At 36.4% G+C, this 18,404-nt stretch overlaps 3 protein-coding genes across 3 annotated transcripts; 1 reads left to right on the top strand and 2 right to left on the bottom strand.

The window, feature by feature from the left end:
- Positions 1 to 8,651: 8,651 nt before the first annotated feature.
- Positions 8,652 to 10,873, top strand: LOC114714095 (protein HAIKU1-like). The gene has a single exon (XM_028898784.1). It carries the CDS (start codon positions 9,405 to 9,407, stop codon positions 10,383 to 10,385), a length of 981 nt encoding a protein of 326 aa, XP_028754617.1. The 5' UTR covers positions 8,652 to 9,404; the 3' UTR covers positions 10,386 to 10,873.
- A 3,267-nt stretch (positions 10,874 to 14,140) lies between these two features.
- LOC114714096 (abscisic acid receptor PYR1-like) lies at positions 14,141 to 14,965 on the bottom strand. Its single transcript, XM_028898785.1, has one exon. It carries the CDS (start codon positions 14,963 to 14,965, stop codon positions 14,333 to 14,335), a length of 633 nt encoding a protein of 210 aa, XP_028754618.1. The 3' UTR covers positions 14,141 to 14,332.
- Positions 14,966 to 16,253: 1,288 nt separating this feature from the next.
- Positions 16,254 to 17,126, bottom strand: LOC114714065 (uncharacterized). The gene is made up of 4 exons (XM_028898753.1): positions 17,055 to 17,126; positions 16,787 to 16,936; positions 16,512 to 16,697; positions 16,254 to 16,433 (listed from the first exon to the last, which is right to left on the bottom strand). The coding sequence occupies exons 1-4, from the start codon at positions 17,124 to 17,126 to the stop codon at positions 16,254 to 16,256; spliced, it is 588 nt and encodes a 195-aa protein (XP_028754586.1).
- Positions 17,127 to 18,404: the final 1,278 nt, after the last annotated feature.

Genomic DNA, 18,404 nt, shown 5'->3' with positions numbered 1-18,404 from the left:
TGATCAGTGACGACGGTTTGTTCGTCATTCTGGAGTTGTGTTTGAATATGTTGGCACTTCATATGGGGGTTAAATGTCTTGAAGAAGGTGAAATCCTTGATCCTCATGAAACAGAGTTTCCTTTTTATGTTTGGTAACATGGAATTGAGCAAAAAAAAAAAAGAAAAGAGGACCTTGTAGGGTCAAAAACTCGCAGCTTCTGGAGCTGAAAGAAAGGGCTTTCGTTTTCAGGCATGTGATAAATGCATCAGAAAACCCTCCTTTCTCTTTCTGACAGTAATTAATTGTTTGATGGGTCTGCGATTTTGACCCCACCCGCCTCGACAACGATAATATAACTGCCGGGGTGTAGCGTAAGCATGTGGAAACAGCGAATCAAAGGTATGTGGATGCTGCTTTACCCTTAAACTGGTCGCATACGAGGCTCTGATCTTCCTATGAACAGGCAAACATGAGGAGCAACGAGCAGAGCAGAGCCCCATATTTCATGGAAACTAAAAAATGAAGCTTCTTTCTGTTCTGGTGATCGTCGCCAAAACTCACTTTTGGCTTGGAATATTGCAGGCGGCATGTAATTATAATTTTGGTGTTAGGTTAAATAAAATAGGTTAACATTATGATGCAGGTGAAGAATTATGTGATGATTGTGATAAGGTAGCAGTAAGAAAGGGTAATTAAAAAGGTGGAGTATTTATGTGGGTTTTTAAGATGCTGACGAGGATGTGTCCTTGTGAATCACGTGGTGTCCTTGGAGCTCTTTCAGGAATCATCACTGAGGATTTGCCAGTTGCTACCATTAATAGGTCCCTTTCCTTCTCTTGTGCTGCTCTATTCACTTTCTCAATTTCTTTCTTTCCCTAAGCCATCAGATTATGCTCACATATCTCATATTTATGATAGAATTTGTGCTATTCCTTTTTCATGTAAATAAATGTATACAGTTAATATTCATCAATTAATTACAAAAAAAATTATGAATATCCAATATATCAAGGTATATCCAATTAATCTCAAGGAATAAAACGCCATCTGCAAACGGAACGGAACTGTCTCCCCAGATAATCCCCTTCATCATTTAATTAAACTCTTGCCTCTTCTCCCATGACACCATTTATGATTCCCTTAATTTCCACAAATCTGACATTTTTAATTACATACGAATCACGAACTTTAATTTACTTAAACTCAGCATTTTGTACATGGCAAAAGCAATTGTACGATGTCTGCTGCAACTAATAGAAATTGGTTCTTTATAAGAGATATAGTCACTTAATTAGCCACGATATTTCAGCTTTGAGTTCGTACTTCGTACAGATACAAAAATATGTTTTACATTCAAAAGAATTATTCTTATTTAGGCAATTAAATTGTCTCAATTAGGTTTCAGCAGTTTCCCCACAAAAGAAAACACACCGACATAGGCACAGAAATCAGGAAATAATAGTGTATACGTCATGATTGAGGATATTTGGTAGTTGGGCTTCGAAATGTGGCACCAGATCTTTAGTGCTTTTTTTATTTATTTGTTTTTTCTTTTGCGTCAAAGAGATTTTGTGGGTGGATTATTTGATCTAAAGTAATCTAAGAAGCGGACCAGGGGGGGAAAAGCCAACATAATTTAATTACAGGCTAAAAGTGTATATTGTGTGCTTTGGTTTTATATAAGATTTCAGTTTGATTATATTCTTTAATTTTATAAAGTCTCTTTCCAATTTTCTAATCCAAACAACCTTAGTTATAATACTGAAAAATTAAACTTATGTATGACAATTTTTTATAATATTTTGTCAATCTTTGAAATTTCAATATTAGAATTCGTTATTTGTGACATTACAGTTAAAAGACTGAAAAGTTATGCTATAGCATAAAATCACAGAGTTAAAATAAAACTTTATATAAAATTAAATGACTAAATATATACTGTTGTCTTGGTCAGTGAATGTTCAAGTCTGCTTAATTAATTAATTCCTCGCTTTTCTTTCTTTCGCAACAACTAAAGTAGATCCACGAGGACCACGGCATAACACAATTTTAATAAAAGAAATGTAAAGTAAATGGGATGAGATAAGATAAATGATAAGAATTAAGGACCACTTTAATTATCATTATCATACAAGGGGCATGTGGGGACCCAAATATCAGTGTTTATATATATATATATATATGTATATGTTTGTATATATGTTCCTTTCCCAAACATTTTTTTGAGCTATATATGAATGCTATTCATGACGTGTGATTGAAGTGAGAATATAATCTATATGTTCTTCAATCATTAGAATTAACTAGTTTGAGCAACACATGTTCGCTTTACAACCAACTTTGGTGTTACACATAATTGTTAGTTAGGAGCATTGCTTTAAGACAAGTTTTACGAATTGAATATTAAACATGTTACTTTGGCATACATACTTTGAGCACACTATATGTAAAAACAATATTTCATCATATTAATAATTCTTAATGTATGTTTTTAACATTATCACATCATGAAATATGTAGTGTTTGTGCGTAGAATTGGATGACAATGATATAATACACGTAATTTTGCTTGACATGTTTTTAAGAAAATAATTGAGAGTTGATGATAGTAATTTTGGATTTAAGGGGAAAAAGTAGAATGATATTAGTGCGTAATAACTTCTTATATCATATTATTTTTATTACTCATTTTTAATAAGATTTTCTTTTTTTTTATGCACTTAATAATACTTTCTTTAATAGTGAACAATAAACACCAAACGTCCAAACCGGATAGCTTTACCCCTTTTTTTTTTTAATCTTTTGCCGAGACGGATAGCTTTTACTCAATTTCAAGACCTCATTTATCAATAATAAAATACAAATATACTGATAAGAATTTGAGTCTAATAAAAAGAGCTAGCCCCTATAATATGATGAATTAAGATTCGGATCTCATTAGAAATTATCTGACAGTGATTCAAACAAATTGGAAGATACTTGTGCTTAGCAAAAAAATAAATAAATACAATATTAAAAAATAATATTTTTTAAATAGCAGTGTGACTAATCTCAGATTTTGAGCAATTAACTTTACTCTGTCGTTTTTTTTTGGGCATGTTTTTTATGGTCTTCATGAAACTGTTTTTTTTTTTTTTTAATTTCTTGGCACGTCATAAGCAATAAATATAATTTTTCTTTTAAGACATTTGAAGATGCTCACACAGGTATACTTTAAAGAAACAGTCCTGCTCTTACAAAGGCAGTTGATCGAAGCGGACGCGCGCGCGCACATCAATACCGATACGCACATTGTGAATATATGAATCATATGTTGAACGCAAGATCGATGAGTGCTACAGGCGAGTGATGTCTAATCAATGGAAGACTCTGGGCACAAAGAATCATTGATGGGCGGCATATAACTGAGCTTAGCTGAAACACGTTGGGTGAATTGAACAATACTCTCCTGCTCTTATAAAATACTTCGACTAAAAAAATCTTAAACCTCATTAATTTTTATTTAAAATTTAATAACTATTTAATTTATTATTATTTAATATATATAAACATCATACAAACAAAGTCAATATAATAATAAATAAGGGGTAAATTATATATCCATATAAAAAATTTCTTTCAGTGTCCTATAAATAGGACAAAAAATATCTTCTCTTTCTGTTATATGATAGGACCAAAAAGTATATGTATGTTGGATGCTCTCTTGGTCTCACCAAATTAAAAAATCCACATGTATACAAATGCCATGCCCGCCCACACATATGCGCGTTTGATTAATTATTCATGACGATTCCCAGTTTCTAACATTTTAATCATTAAAAAAAAGTTTTTCACTTGGCACAGTTATTGTTGCTGACTTAAGACATGCGCTCAAAAAAAGCTTCTCACAAGTTCAAATCGGTAGGTCCACAGAAATAAGGTTCATGCACTAACCCTGGAACACACGGTGGATACACCTGCAACATGAGATTCTTAACTTTTAGCACATTAGTGTGGTTTGATTTCACACTACAGCTTCACAAAATTCAATGTTCGTAACCATATATATGCATCCATTTGTGAGGAAAATTTTAGACTTCTCTCTCAATATGAATCACATGAATGACATCTTCCATATGTGTATGACTAAACTTCTTACACTATAGACTCTTTGAAAGAGTTTTAATGCTATCCTTAAGGCTCTTCTCATGCCCATATAACTTTTTAATGTCTAAAGGAGGAGTAGTTTGTGGTTATTGCATACACACGCAAATAATAGTTCATCATAAGCTAACGTCATACATGAGCTTCTCATCTATCACTCATGCATCTTACAAATCGATTTCTGAAAGTAACAGTTCTCTCGCAATGAAAATGCATTAGATGGTCTTAACTTTTGAGGCAATTATATTTGCTTTGCGATTGATTTGATACCAAATGACCCAAAATAGACCTTAGCTGTATAGGCCATGACAAAAGTTACTACCTCTGATCCTTAATATAAGACCTTATTTGATTTTTATTTTGGTCTTAAATATAAGACCCCAATCTGCTTTGTCTCTCATATTTATGTATTTTTTTTAAGATAGTCATTCTAATCATGATAGTTTTAGCAAATACACTTGATTAGTAAGCATATTTTAGGAAAGACAACACTTATTCATTACAAATAACTAATTTAACTTATTTTCTTAATCTCCTCAAATTAGTCAACTAGCTCTGATAATTAGGACCAGAGGTATTATTATGTAGAAACTATTTACGGCTAGCTCTATTCATGACTTAAGTGAACTGTGTGTCTCTTAAAGTAGGTTTTATGTATTTATAGATGTCTAACCAATCTTTCTATTGTATTTTATATGGGTACGTAATTAAAAATTCTTGCTTTATTGATGCTGCATCTTTGCACTGCTTCCTATTATAGAGGCAGCTCGAAGACTCTATCCGAGCGAGACAATTATTTGTCTTCGATGCCATAAGCCTACTCATCATCACCACATGAGCACCTTTTATAAGCCAACATAGCATCTAAATATCAGTTAATTTGTGCAAAGCACTAGTTGACAGCGAGAAAATCCCAATTGATTGTTGAAAGCGAGAGATATTTAACGTACTTAATTAGTTGGCAATCTTTTGAAAAAAGAAAAGAAATCAAGAGTCACAGATCACAAATTCGGATGATGGACAATAATTTAGGAACCAGACGAGACAAACCGTAAAGGACACGACCATTCACCCAAATTTAGAAACCGATAGCTAAAATTTGATCATGGGTCAGAAATTCATGCCAAAAGACAGCGATATTTGTTATTCTTAATTACCTACCCGAAACTAAATTTAGAAACATCTCTTCTTGCCTCGTGTATTGCAAATCTAAAATTTAATGATGTATATAAGTCATTCAAACCGAAACCTGAATCCTAAGCATCCTATCAAGCTTCTTCCACCAACCTTCTCATCATAGCCATCTTCCATGCTCTAATATAGGAGCTGGGATTTGGATTTGGTGATTGCTTGGGATTCACGTAACTCCATATCATCTTCTTCATCACCATCACCATGAGTCTCAATTGTCTGGCATGCACCCTAATCCCAAGGACAGACTCCCACAGGGAGCATAATCTCAATGAACGCGCCACCAAACTGCGAGCCCTGATCGCGAGAAGCTGGTCGGGGGCAATGATTCCGGAGGACGACAACCCCCAGAAATGTCATGATCAGCAAAAGAAGGTTAAAGGTCCTTTGGCCAAGATCAAGGCCGATCATCGCCGGATTCATAGCGCCAGCGACGTGGGCTTTCCTGGCAGCCTCGAGCCGAGGTTAGTCCGGAGCTGTGGAGTTAGAAGAAATTGGAGTTTTGAGGATTTGACGACTCAAGATATGGACAATAGGATGGAAATCCATTGAAGTACGAAATTTACCATTCATTGCTAGCTCCACATCGTTCAGACAATATAATGGCAAAGAAAACAGACATGAAAGTCTTATATTTGACGACATTATTGAGTTTTTCCAGCTGCGTATATGCGCGATCTGTGTTGGTCTGATTGTCGGGGTTGGTGATGAAGCAGAGATAGATGGGTACGTGGTGGAATATTATTGGATGGGGAAATAAAGTGTAAATTGAATTAAGTTGATAGGGATTTATTTTTATAAGAACAAAAGAGATTGGGGTTTACACTGTAACCTGGTATTATTTCAAGAGAGCCTGATACATATTATATCAAGGCGCTCGCTTTTTTTTTTTTCCTCCCATCATTTAATTTATATCTATTAGATTCTTTCATTTTGTTTCTTAAAGTGTTCTTCAATGAACTGTTTTTGATTTCGTAATGCGAATCAAAATGCTGCGCATCTTTTGTTTGTTTGGCAGAGGAAGCTAATGAACGGATAATATTAATTACGAAGGCATGGATGTAACCGGACTCCTTGTCACGGGTTAATCATATTTCAAAAAAAAAATTATGCCCTCACGACCTGACGTTAATGCATAAGTCAATCCCCAGCCGATTTTATCTAATTATTCCGATGTCACATGAGATCACCCTCGGGGTGGTGGCGCAGTTGGCTAGCGCGTAGGTCTCATAGCTTCTGAGTGATCCTGAGGTCGAGAGTTCGAGCCTCTCTCACCCCAAGACCTTTTGGTTACTTGATTCATGAGAACAGTGCAATGCCGACCTGTTTGTTCTTTGACACGTCATCTAATTTTGTCATCTCTCTGTTAAAGTAGCAGTCTACGGCTAATGGCATTGTGTTGCTGGCAAAAAAAAAACAAAAAAGTCTATGGCATTGTGTTGAGATGAGATGACCAATTTACCCTGCCAACTCCAAATGTCTCTTCATTTCCACCGCCAAATTTTGAAGCAACAACTTAGATAGGCCCACAATTTAGGCACGCATTCCCGCATGAAGTATGACAATGTCTAAAGCTTCAAGTGAATTCCACGTTATTCTCTGGTTAGCGAGAAATTAGTTTTTAAGTAAATTAAAAATATTAGTTAAATTAGTTAATATTATCTTCAGTTTTTAATATAAGAATTTGTTTGACTTTTATTTTGATAATGAATATAAGACTCTGATCTATTTTATATTTTATATTTATGATTTTTAAGGTAGTCTTTTTAATAATAATAATTTTAACCAATACATTTGATTTGTAAGGATGTTTTATGAAAGACAATACCTCTTTATTACAAATAACTAATTTAATTTATTTTTTTAATCTATTCAAATTGGTCAACTGGTTTTTATATTTAGGATCGGAGGTAGTAATATTTTTTTTAAAACACACTCTAATTATTTTCTTTAACTCCCTCCTTCCCTCTCTCTCCTACTTGATTATCGTTAAGGGAATATCAATAATATTAATTTGAAAAAAATCGATAAACATGTGAATTAAGTCTTATATATAAGACCTACAATAACTCTCTAATTAGGTTCTATATATTAGGTCCTATACTAAGCACAGGAAAATTATAAAATATGAAAAATTTCAATTATGAGCCATGAAATTCATAAATTGTAAAGTATGTCTTATAATCATCAGTGACATTATATTGCGTTCAGAGGGACTAGTCACTATGTATCATGTTTATAAAGAGAAAAACTGTCTTGCAGACAGACTAGCAAAAATGTCTCATAAGTTAAGTTAGATACCAACTGGTGCTTTCCTCGATCAACCTCCATCTCTCAATTTCTTTGAGTTGGAGAGTGATGAAGGAAGTTGATTGCTTTCTTGTGTGGTACGAGGTTGTTTCAGTGGACAATTGGACATTCAGTTTTAATAAAAAGGAAAAGTATGTACAATAAATTTCTTTGGCCCAACTGTATTATTTCCTTAAATGGTAAGAATGCTTATGGCGCTGACACAGGTCCGCGTTGTGTTAGGCCCAAAGTGTAATTAGGGTCCAAAGTTGGACTTCGTCATCTTCCAGAAACAAAAGACTAGTGAAGTAGCGACCGCGGACTCAACTCAGATCCACTTCTAGCTTCAAGAAGTCAAAAATATCATTCAAGAATTTCGAGCAGTACTATTTGATAATATTTATATTTATGATATTAAATAAAGAAATAATCTTGTGGGAGAAATGCAGCGACGAATAATGATTCTGTTATGTTTGACTTTGGAAAAATTACACTCAGGTCTCACAGAGCACAATTAATATAAAAAGGTCCCTCGAAATCGCGAAATGATTCTGAAGTCCTCAGGGACCTGTGTGTAATTAATTCTAATTGTGAAATTACGTAGTTATCCCTGTTAATTTGAATCTATTTATAACCTCAACAGTGACTGTTAACAACCCGAGAAGAGGTGGTTAACAACCTCAACAACGCTCCTGGCATTCCACAGAGTGAGTTGTCATGAACACTGCCAATGTTGTCAATCACATCTTCTCGGGTTGTTAACAGCGACTGTTGAGATTGTAAACGAATTGCTGCAATAAAATTAACAGGGGTAAGTAGGTAATTTCACAATTAGAATTAATTACACACAGGTCCCTGGAGACTTCAGAATCATTTCGCGATTTTGAAGACTTTTTTGATATTAATTATGCTCTGTGGAACCTGAGTGTAATTTTTCCTTGACTTTGGGCGTGACAGGCTCGCAATTTTAATTCGAATCAGCGTTTGCTTCCACACCAAAGCTTCGCAGTTCGTCGAGCTGTTTGTATTGGACGCACTACCTCTAGTTTCTTTCCAAAGTCCCACCCCATGGACCCCTCATAGCCACCTCCTAAAAGCCTAAAATCCTTTTCCATTTCCATTCATTTCTACTTTGACCAATTCTCTACTTGATGTCTTTACCACTTTAGGGTTTTCTTTTCTTCTCCTACTCTCTGTTCTGCCATATACGAGATCCAATTGGGCTTCCCATAAAATCCTCTCTCTTCTTAACTCATTGGTTCGGCGCTCAGATTCATTCGTTTCACGTTTTATCTTTCTCCCCTTTTTGAGCTTTTCTCACTGCAGGGAATTCCGGGTTTTGCTTCGCTTGGAGCCGTGCTGGGTATACGGCAGAACTTTGAAGGGGTTTCCTTGTGGCTTCCGAGTTCTTTTGGATTGGGTTAAGCTCGAATACGGGTATGTTTTCTGCTTCTAGCCTCGGATCTTGGGTTAATTTTGGGGCTGTTGGTGGGATGGATCTGTATGTTGCGTGTAGCTGTGGTAAAGGACAAAAGCGGAATTGAAATCGAAATCAGAAATCCTTTAGATTGAATTCAGGAATGATTAGCTTAGGGCTTTAGTTTGTTGAAGTGAGTGTGCATCAGAGTTCGAAGTTCTGCGGTTCTTTTGGTTGCTTCGAAAGATATCGATTTTTGAGGGTTAGAGCTCGGATTTCATAACTCTGGGGCATCTTCCGAAGTTTATGCATTGGTTTAACGTAGTGGAACAAGAAAACAAGTAGTAGTTTATTGTTGGTGCAGGTTTGGTTTTGTGTACAAATGGATAATTCCAAAAACAGGCAAAGTGATAATTTGGGCGTGAACAAAATGGGAAAAAATATAAGGAAGAGCCCACTACACCAGCCTAATTTTGGTAATAATGCTTCTAGACAACAGCCTCAGCCTCAGGTATACAATATAAGTAAGAACGATTTCCGAGACATTGTCCAGCAGCTTACTGGATCACCTTCACACTCACAGGAACCTCCTCCGAGGCCTCCTCACCATCCACCAAAACCACAGAGCAATCGGTTGCAGAAAATAAGGCCTCCCCCGTTAACACCCATCAACAGGCACCCCATGCCTCCGCCAATGCCAGTCCCTGCAGCCTCTCCCCCTGTTCCTTATAATAATAGCTTGCATAGGCCTGCTCAATTAGGGCAACCATCTCCAACTCCTATGCATCCATTAAATCCAGGGGACATGATTTGGTCTCACCCCACTGAGTCACCCATCTCTGCTTACATGCGCTACCTTCAAAGTTCAATGTTGGATCCAAGTCCAAAGGGTGGCCAAGCTCAACCTCAGCCACAGCCAAACCTTCAGTTCCAAGGGCCAGGCAATTTTCAGCCCCGACCACCATCATCTGCTTTGCTTCCTAATCCTTCTGTGCCTCTGCTCCCTTCTCCTAGGCTAAATGGTCCTATTCCACCCATGAATGCCGCTAATCCATCTATGCCGCCAAACATTCCCTCCCCGCAACCAAATGGTCCTCCACCTTTGCTTTCTCCAACCTCCCAGTTCCTCTTGCCATCTCCTCATGGTTTCTTCAATATGCTATCCCCACGGTCACCTTATCCGCTTTTATCACCTGGAATGCCGTTTCCATCTCCTCTTACACCCAACTTTCCATTCTCACCAATGGCACAGTCAGGGATTTTAGGCCCAGGGCCCCAACATCCACCTTCTCCAGGCCTTTCATTTCCATTGTCTCCTTCAGGTTTTTTCCCTGTCTCAAGTCCTCGGTGGAGAGATCATTAGTCTTTTCATATTGATGCTTCGTTGGGAAGTGCTCTTTTCCAACTGGACTAATCTTGATTCTCGCAAGAGCTTTTGTTCATTGCATGTAATGTACAATAAGTTTTATAAGGTCTTTCTGGCTTTTTCTCGTGTTCCCTTTTCATTTCTCTTTTTTTGATAACTAGAATGGATGCAACCCTTGTACTTTGACAAGTTTTACATTAGCTTATATATTGAAGAACAGACAACTCGATTGGACAATTGGACAAGGGCGACATGGGAGATCTGAACTGTAAAATGAAAGGAAGTAGGATTACGGACAATATTTTTCATGTAGAGTAGATAAAGTTCTTTTATGATATAATGGGGTTTCATATTTTGTCTTTTCTATGGAAGGCGTCTTTAGATGATATTGTGCGCATTAGTCATTACCATGTCATCTGTTCAAAACGATATTTGCTTTCGCAGCTGTACAAGTTTTTGTCGCAAGGATTTCCTTATTTGATTGAGAGGCTGGCTGGCTCGATTGATTTGTTTTTCTGCTTCAATTCGATTTTGCATATGCGCTTGTTTAATAAAAATGATTAATTCCTTTGGATGCGTCTCATAAGTCATAAGGCACTGGAACAATGCTGTGTTAGAACTTAGATTCGATAAATCATCATCAATAAGGATTTGAAAAAATTGCCAAGGGCTTGAATTCAACATTAGTGGCAATGAAGTCCCTTGAAAACAAAAGTCATTTACAAGAGCCGGTGGTCAAAAATTTGAAATGAAAAATAACCAAATGTCATAGTAACGTCTTTAAAACTGATGGTAATGTCAATAAAGAAATGTTACCATGATCTCTAAGTAAGTAATTCTGTCTTATAAAGGACGTTTTGATATAGGTATAGGCTTGGCACCGTTATTGTCAATAATACTTTGTTACAAAGAGAATATATTCAAGCTACAACGTGAATTGCAAATATTTTGACTTAGTGATTCAATTTATGATCACTCTGAATTCGTCATTCGCACTCTCACCTTGGTGTTTCTCCTTCGTATGTTTGGTTTCCTTTTTGAAAAGTGTACTCCTCCTTCAAAATGTCAAAAGTTTAATGATGTCTTGCTACGACCAACATATTAATGTTACATTACGTGTGCTCTCTTCATCACCCCGCCTACGTGTCATGCCCTTCACCATCCCTCTTCCCCTTAAAGCGCCAAGCTATTGATTTCCAATCAATCAGGCACATCAGGCAGCGTGCAACAAAGAGTGATCGCCATTCAAAGCAATCAGCAGGCATGTGGGTCAGCAAACACATGCATCATGAATACTCAGCAGAGCTTTTATCCTTATCGAAAGAGCTATCAACCCTTATAGAAGGTATTGGGTTTGAGTTTGTGTAAATTATTTTTGGAAGAGTTACCCTTTCATTTAGGATATAATTCCGATCAATGTTCAAATCAATCCAAGTTACAATTCGATGCAAAGCGAGGAATCTTACTAGGACTTGACATGCCGCGAATCCTGTTGAAAGAGAGGGGTGCCTTCGGGAACACAGACGCAGGTGGTGCATGGCTGTCGTGAGCTCGTGCCGTAAGTTGTTGGGTTAAGTCCCGCAACGAGCACAACCCTCGTGTTTAGTTGCCAATGTTGAGTTTGGAACCTTGAGCAGACTGCCGATGATAAGTCAAAGGAAGGTGAGGATGACGTAGAGTCATCATACTTTTTGTGTCCTGAGAGTTGAATATATTTTTGTTATGCCAAAAAAAAAGAAAGAAAAATACAGTTTTGAATATCACATGATTTGTTGAAAACCCCAAAAAAAGAAGAAGCAGCCAACATGGAAGGAGACAAGCAGACGTGGTGATGTTGATATACAGCATACGAACTTCCATTGCTAATCAAGAGATGCCCAACACTTGTTCGCATCATTTTATACGGACAAAAGTGCACATTTATTTATTTTCAGTTTTATATAAAGTTTCACTTTAATTTTTTAATTTTATTAAATATCTTGTCACTCCTTCAATCCTAATAATACCTACAAAAAAATTGATATCAGAATTTTAAATATTAACTGATTAGAGAACTGAAAATACATTTTTACCTTTTATACCTGAGGCCCTGCCCCACAACAGCAACACTCTCCCACCATACCTATAAGCAATTTGCTCACTAATGAATTGCTTCATCCCTCTCCAATGCCTTCCTAAAGCCACACATCCCTTATCTTATCCTTCCAACTCAGCCCCATTTAGATCATTCAACTCAACCTGCTATTACATACACCTCTCAACCCTCCTCATTCTTTTTGTGTGTGTGTTATAGCTTTATGCCTTACAGTTACAACATCTATGCTTTGCTTGACTCTTATATGCCCTTAGCTACGTTTAATTTCTACCTCAAATATAATCCACACATATAGTGGTACTAAGATCTATATTCAAACTTTTATGTAAATCTGATCTGACAAACTTCCGACCGGAGCACATTCTCTATGCTCTTCAATTAATGCATAGCAAGATTCTTGCTCTGTATGATATCTCCCACATGCGAAGCTGACATGCCTATAATCCCCAGGATTTCATCCCCATTCAATATTCTTTCACTGTGTTCTTTTTTTCAAATGCGACATTACATTATGTTTCAGTTAAAAAGGTCTGATCTGAAAAATGATTCATCATGTTTCATTGACAGAAGTATTCGACTTTTTTGTTTTCTTTAACAGTTTAATCTTTTTTTTTGGGGGGGGGGTGCGTAAGGATATATAGAGAGAGGGAATTAAAGTGAGAAAAAAGGGTCCAAAATGAAAGGAAGAGGCATGAAGCATTGATTCCAGATCTCCTGATTGCTACTCTGCATTACGCTTCATCGGTGGACGATGTGGTTCTTTTCAATCTCACTAATTGACAAAGCTAATTACCCGTTTGTTTAAGCAAAAAATACCTTTTTCTTTAAAATAATCAGTTGTAACAAATTTCAAGGTGTTTGCTTAAGATTTTAAAAATAATCGGAATCTAAACGTAGTCAGATATCTGATTATTTTGAGAAGCGAGTCTGATTGGCTTCTAAAACTAAGTCATATGTTAGAGAGAGAAGATAACTGAAAACTCGGAGATTTCTACGAAGATACTTCCTCTGTAGTTAATATAAGAGCTAGTTTGATATTCAATTTAGTTCTAAATATAAGATCACAGTCCACTTTGTCTCTAATATTTATCTATTTTTTCTAAGATAGTCCTTATAGTAGTTATATAAATGGTAATTCTAGCTAATATATATGATTAACAAGGATAATTTTAAAGAAGATAACACCTAATTATTTCTTTCAAATAACTAACTTAATAAATTTCTTTAATCTATTCAAATTAGCTAACTATTTCTTATATTAAGTACATGAGGTAGTGTTGCACAAGACCACATTTAACTCTGTGTTTGCTCTGCACCTTATAAAAAGGATTACACTATAGAGGGAGTAATAGTGAATTTATTTTTTATCTCAAACAAATATTATAAGATGAACAATACTTCTATGGGTTATATTTCTATAATTAGCAGACAAAAAGTATTGATTATTTTTCATCTTAAAATATAAGGAACGTTTTCATCTTATATCCGTATCATTTTCTTCACGAAACTACGTCTTTCAGCAGATAAAAAATGACACATACAGATTTAAGAAATTAGTTTAAAAATCGTGTTTGCATTAACTTTTTTGCCGGCGGGGCGTCTTCCATCCACAAGTCAAAATTTCTTGTACACATGCATTGACTGAATTACCCTCAACCTCACCTTTAATTGTTCCATCCAAATATACCCCAGTGAGATTACTCGTAAAACAAGAGGATGATCTTATGCACAGTTCGCGGTTAAAACGCGACTCCGCCAAAAACAGAAACAATACAAACAAAAATCTAAATAATATAGTAGTCTCGGGAATCCTGTTGCTCGTATTTTATTTGATTTGTGGGCTTTGACTCTACTTACCGCCGTCACCGCGACAGTTCATCCCTTCCGTGACGGACGCCAGCTTCTGCAAATTGAGCTTCACGACGGTATCGGCAAACAGACGCGTGTCCTCCCTCGTGTTACCTTCTGGTACATCTACTATGTAAGATTCCAGAATAACGGTCCAGATCTTCCCCTCACCCTCGAATCCGTGCACCGTCGTCACCGACCTGTAATTCCTCAGCCGGTGCTCCCCTCCGATAATTCTGAAACCCGTGACGTATCGGTCATCGTCCAGTATATCAAGCCTCTCCGTGCTGGTTTCTGCCGGTAAACCTGATATCACATTCACGTCTCTAGTGCAACCAACGGTCATTCTAAATCCTTCTTTGAGCGCGCAGCTCTTGATGAAGTGCTTATAAACCTGAGGCTTGTCGAAACGCCGCACCACTGACCACACCGTATCGGGCTGCGCGTGGATTCGCTGCGCCAGTAAGGATGAGCATTGGTCAGAACCCACCATATAGGTGTGGTGCTCCGTCACCGACCGCTTCAGCCCTTCGAACTCGTCGTTGGTCAAGCCGGATGGAGCAGTAAGGTGGTGTTGGGTCGGGTTATTGACTTCGGAGTCCGCTTTAGAGGTGAAGCTTTCGCCTTTCTCCATTGTTGACAGAGAGAGAGCGGGGAAGAAGCGATCGATGCGAGTCACACGGGAAGGAGATATTGAGGGATGAACAGGGGCAATTTTGGAAGAGGGGTACGTAAAAACCAGCGATCGATGCGTGCGATTTTTTTTCTTCTTTTGCCTTGGAGCGTCAAATGGTCCTGGGCTCCTGGCTAAGCTCATGCAAGCCACGAGCCAACTCCAGCTGATTTTGGAAATCACATCTAAAGAGATATTTAGATAAAAACTAAATCATAATTTTAAAAATGATTTTATGAAATTTAAAATAAATATGTGAGAGGAGTTTTATCCTGACTCATATGAAAATACATTTTCAAAGTGTTTCCAGCACTTTCCAAACAATCCTATCCGCAAAATTTACAGTTAAATATTTAAAAGTTTCAAATCATGAGCAACAGATAGGTAGTATAATATAATAACTCATTATTTAAAGGGAAAATGACAAAAAAAGCTGAAAATTACTATATCTTAAAATCAGGTTTGGTAATAACATTTTATTTGGTAATGATAACACTAAATTTGTAAATGACAACAAATTTTTGTTGATATTTTTTATTTGACATTTACAAATTTTCAGCCTTTTTTTTAGTCATTTTCCCTTATTCAAACGTATGGGGCACATTTAGTTATTTTTTTAAGGAAAAAACTTTAAAATCCTGAGTTTTGATGAGTAAGCAAAAATATTCAGAGATTCAGAATTTAACAATAACTATAGTTTCTTAAGGGATTTCGAAAGATGGTTCATGCCAGATGCAATTTATGGATTATACAGGCTACAAGATAATTAGGTAAAAGAGAATTCGTGTCTAGCTATTTTTTGAAAATATATTGTCGAAGTACAGAAATTTATTATTCAACTTTGATATATATATATTAAAAAAAAAAAACAGATTGGCTTGACATTTAATCGTCAAGATATTTGCGATTTATCTTTTAGTTAAATAAGATTGAGTTAGATTAATGGAATCCCTGTCCGGACACAAAGAAAGCAGGCAAACACCAAATATTAACAAAGAGTAATTGAGCTGCCAATTAGCCTAAGCCTCTTGTGTCTTTAAAAACGAAAGGAACGTCCCATTCAAAAGCACATAAATAACTCAAGAGTAAAGGCTGGGTGATGAGAAATCACGATAAAATAGAGCTTGGTGGTCTCAAAAGACCAGTAGGTGCATCATATGTAATGTCCAAAGAAATAAATGCAGAAAATATTTAAAGATGTTGAAGGGAAGGGAAGGGAAGGGAATGTGTCAACGGGGAAAGGATTAAGTTAGCAGCCTAAGAGCCTGAAATGTGGCCAAGTGGAAGGAGGCACTGATCTTTTCTTTCCTGCTTTGCTTTTCCTCTCACTCCTCTTTCCTCTGTTCTTTTCCTCTTTCTCCTTCACAGCACTCCCATTTTTCATCTCTTGCTGCTCCTCTCTCCTTGCCTTTTCCTGCATCCTTACACTCTTCGTTTCCCAACACATCAATTAGCAATCTGGGTTCTCTCAAAAAGAAGAACTAATCAAAGTTGACAGATAAATTACCTGTAAAGGATCAAGTGTGTTAAGATGGGTGTGGGGAATTTCTCTGTCTTGCGGGATGGTGAAGGTAGGGAAAGAGTAGAAAATCTCTGTCTTGGTGCTCTGGCTGGACGAAGATTCGCCTGATGTTTGTGTTGAAGCAAGCGACATCAGGTATGAACTGCTACTTGAATCTATCTCCAGGCATAGCTATAATCATCACATTCCAATCACAATCTTCAATTTTCTATATTACTTGACCTCAACGATTGATATGTGAGTTTTCAATTTAGTCTCACCTGGAAAAGTCTCTGTTCAAGAGAAGCCACTCGATCCAGCAATAATGTGTCCTTATAGTAACTCTGTTTTGCAGTAAAATCCGGAGGCATGCTTCGTTTCTCAGCGTATGCATTGGTCCCCGCTGTTTGTTTCCTTTCTAAGTATTTGATCTGCCATTGCACCACAATAATCAATGGAAAACCCAAAAAAAAAAAAAATGGTATTGATTGATGAAAGTAGAGGGAAATTCAGTAATATGTAGAGAAAAGGATCAAGGGAGAAGCTCACAATGAACTCCAGATGATCTACCCTAGAAATGAGAGGGAGGGAAGAGTTAGATGGTAGTGTGGCTTCTTCCATTACAATACAGGTTTGTTTGTGTTCAGATGAGAATGAGGTCATTATAACAATAATAATTCAGAAATTAGGTTTGGGATTAAAGCGTTATTATTTGATGAGAATGAGATGATTCAGAAAAAGGTAAGTATATGTTTCAGCTGCTGCAGTTACACTTTCCCTCGTGTTTTTTGGATCCATATGAGAGGACCTTACTGGTCAATCGCTAGTTTGTTAATTACGTGTCACACAGCTAGACTTCTGCAAATTACCATTGTAATGAAAAATGGCATATGGGTGGTGTCAATGATCGGCTTGGCTTTGATATTGAATCTGTTTTATAGGCTTGGTATTTGGTCTTGACTCTCTGATTGAGATCGATTTAGTTGGGTCAGCTTGAGTTTTATTTATAAAAATATATATTTTTTTGGAAAAAATTGAATATTTTTTATAAACCCATACGAAATTACATATTGCCTTGTGTTTAGAAAATATATTAATCTTTGTCAAACTATATTTTAATCATTAAAAAGTATTTTTTTTATATAGTTGTATAAAAAATTCTAAAAAAGATATGCACGATCAAGCCAGAGAATCCTAATCAAAATGTTACCCGAATCCATATCCGCGCATAGTTAAAATCATCTTTGTTAAAAGGAAAAACGGCATCACTACAAAGGTCACATTCATTAACAATGTTCTATTCAATAGCTTCAATGATGGACACAGAGTCAGAAGTCATGCAATCCCATCGCAAGCACAGCGTCGGAATCCAGCGTCATATCTATGCCTTTTTACTGTGTTCATGCAGAATTTAATGATTCGGAAAATGAATGATTCAGTATTTCTGATTCATGAAAGATAACAATCCCTCGCTCGGAGCACTTTGAGGGCATATCTACGTGGCAAGCATCCTTGTCAGTTTTATAATTTTACTTATGATCATTTATTATAGCTGTCTATCTATTAAGCAATTATGCCCATTCATTATCAGACCTTTTCACCTTTCTTTTTCTATTTTTTTGATCAATTTTGAACTATTCGTGGGGACGGGCGACTCAAAGCATCGTTTTTATGCGTGATATATTTCAAATAATGGTTTTTGTTTTACGTCACTGTTCGTGCCAAAGCAGCATGGTTAGATCCCAAATCTTCTGTGTTTTTTTTTAGAAAATCATGTTTGATCCAGATACTCGCAACACTTCAAATTTTTCTCTGCCACATATTTCCAACGCATGACCATTTATCCGTCTCTGAATGAAAATATGCCAATCCACTTCTAAATCAGCATCAGCATCTTGC

This window comes from Neltuma alba, unplaced genomic scaffold (genome assembly GCF_004799145.2).
Source record: "Neltuma alba isolate B1F8T4 unplaced genomic scaffold, ASM479914v2 tig00011485_pilon, whole genome shotgun sequence".
NCBI classification, from domain to species: Eukaryota; Viridiplantae; Streptophyta; class Magnoliopsida; order Fabales; family Fabaceae; genus Neltuma; species Neltuma alba.
Note: the sequence above shows the minus strand (reverse complement) of the source record. Positions and strands in the feature narration are given on the sequence as shown.

Bases quoted from the DNA above. Each gene is read 5' to 3' on its own strand.
- LOC114714095 (XM_028898784.1), top strand. From the start codon at position 9,405: ATGGATAATTCCAAAAACAGGCAAAGTGATAATTTGGGCGTGAACAAA.
- LOC114714096 (XM_028898785.1), bottom strand. From the start codon at position 14,965: ATGGAGAAAGGCGAAAGCTTCACCTCTAAAGCGGACTCCGAAGTCAAT.
- LOC114714065 (XM_028898753.1), bottom strand. From the start codon at position 17,126: ATGGAAGAAGCCACACTACCATCTAACTCTTCCCTCCCTCTCATTTCT. The intron at 16,937-17,054 runs GTGAGCTTCTCC...GTGCAATGGCAG, and splicing joins TAGATCATCTGGAGTTCATT to ATCAAATACTTAGAAAGGAA. The intron at 16,434-16,511 runs GTAATTTATCTG...TGGGAAACGAAG, and splicing joins ACACACTTGATCCTTTACAG to AGTGTAAGGATGCAGGAAAA.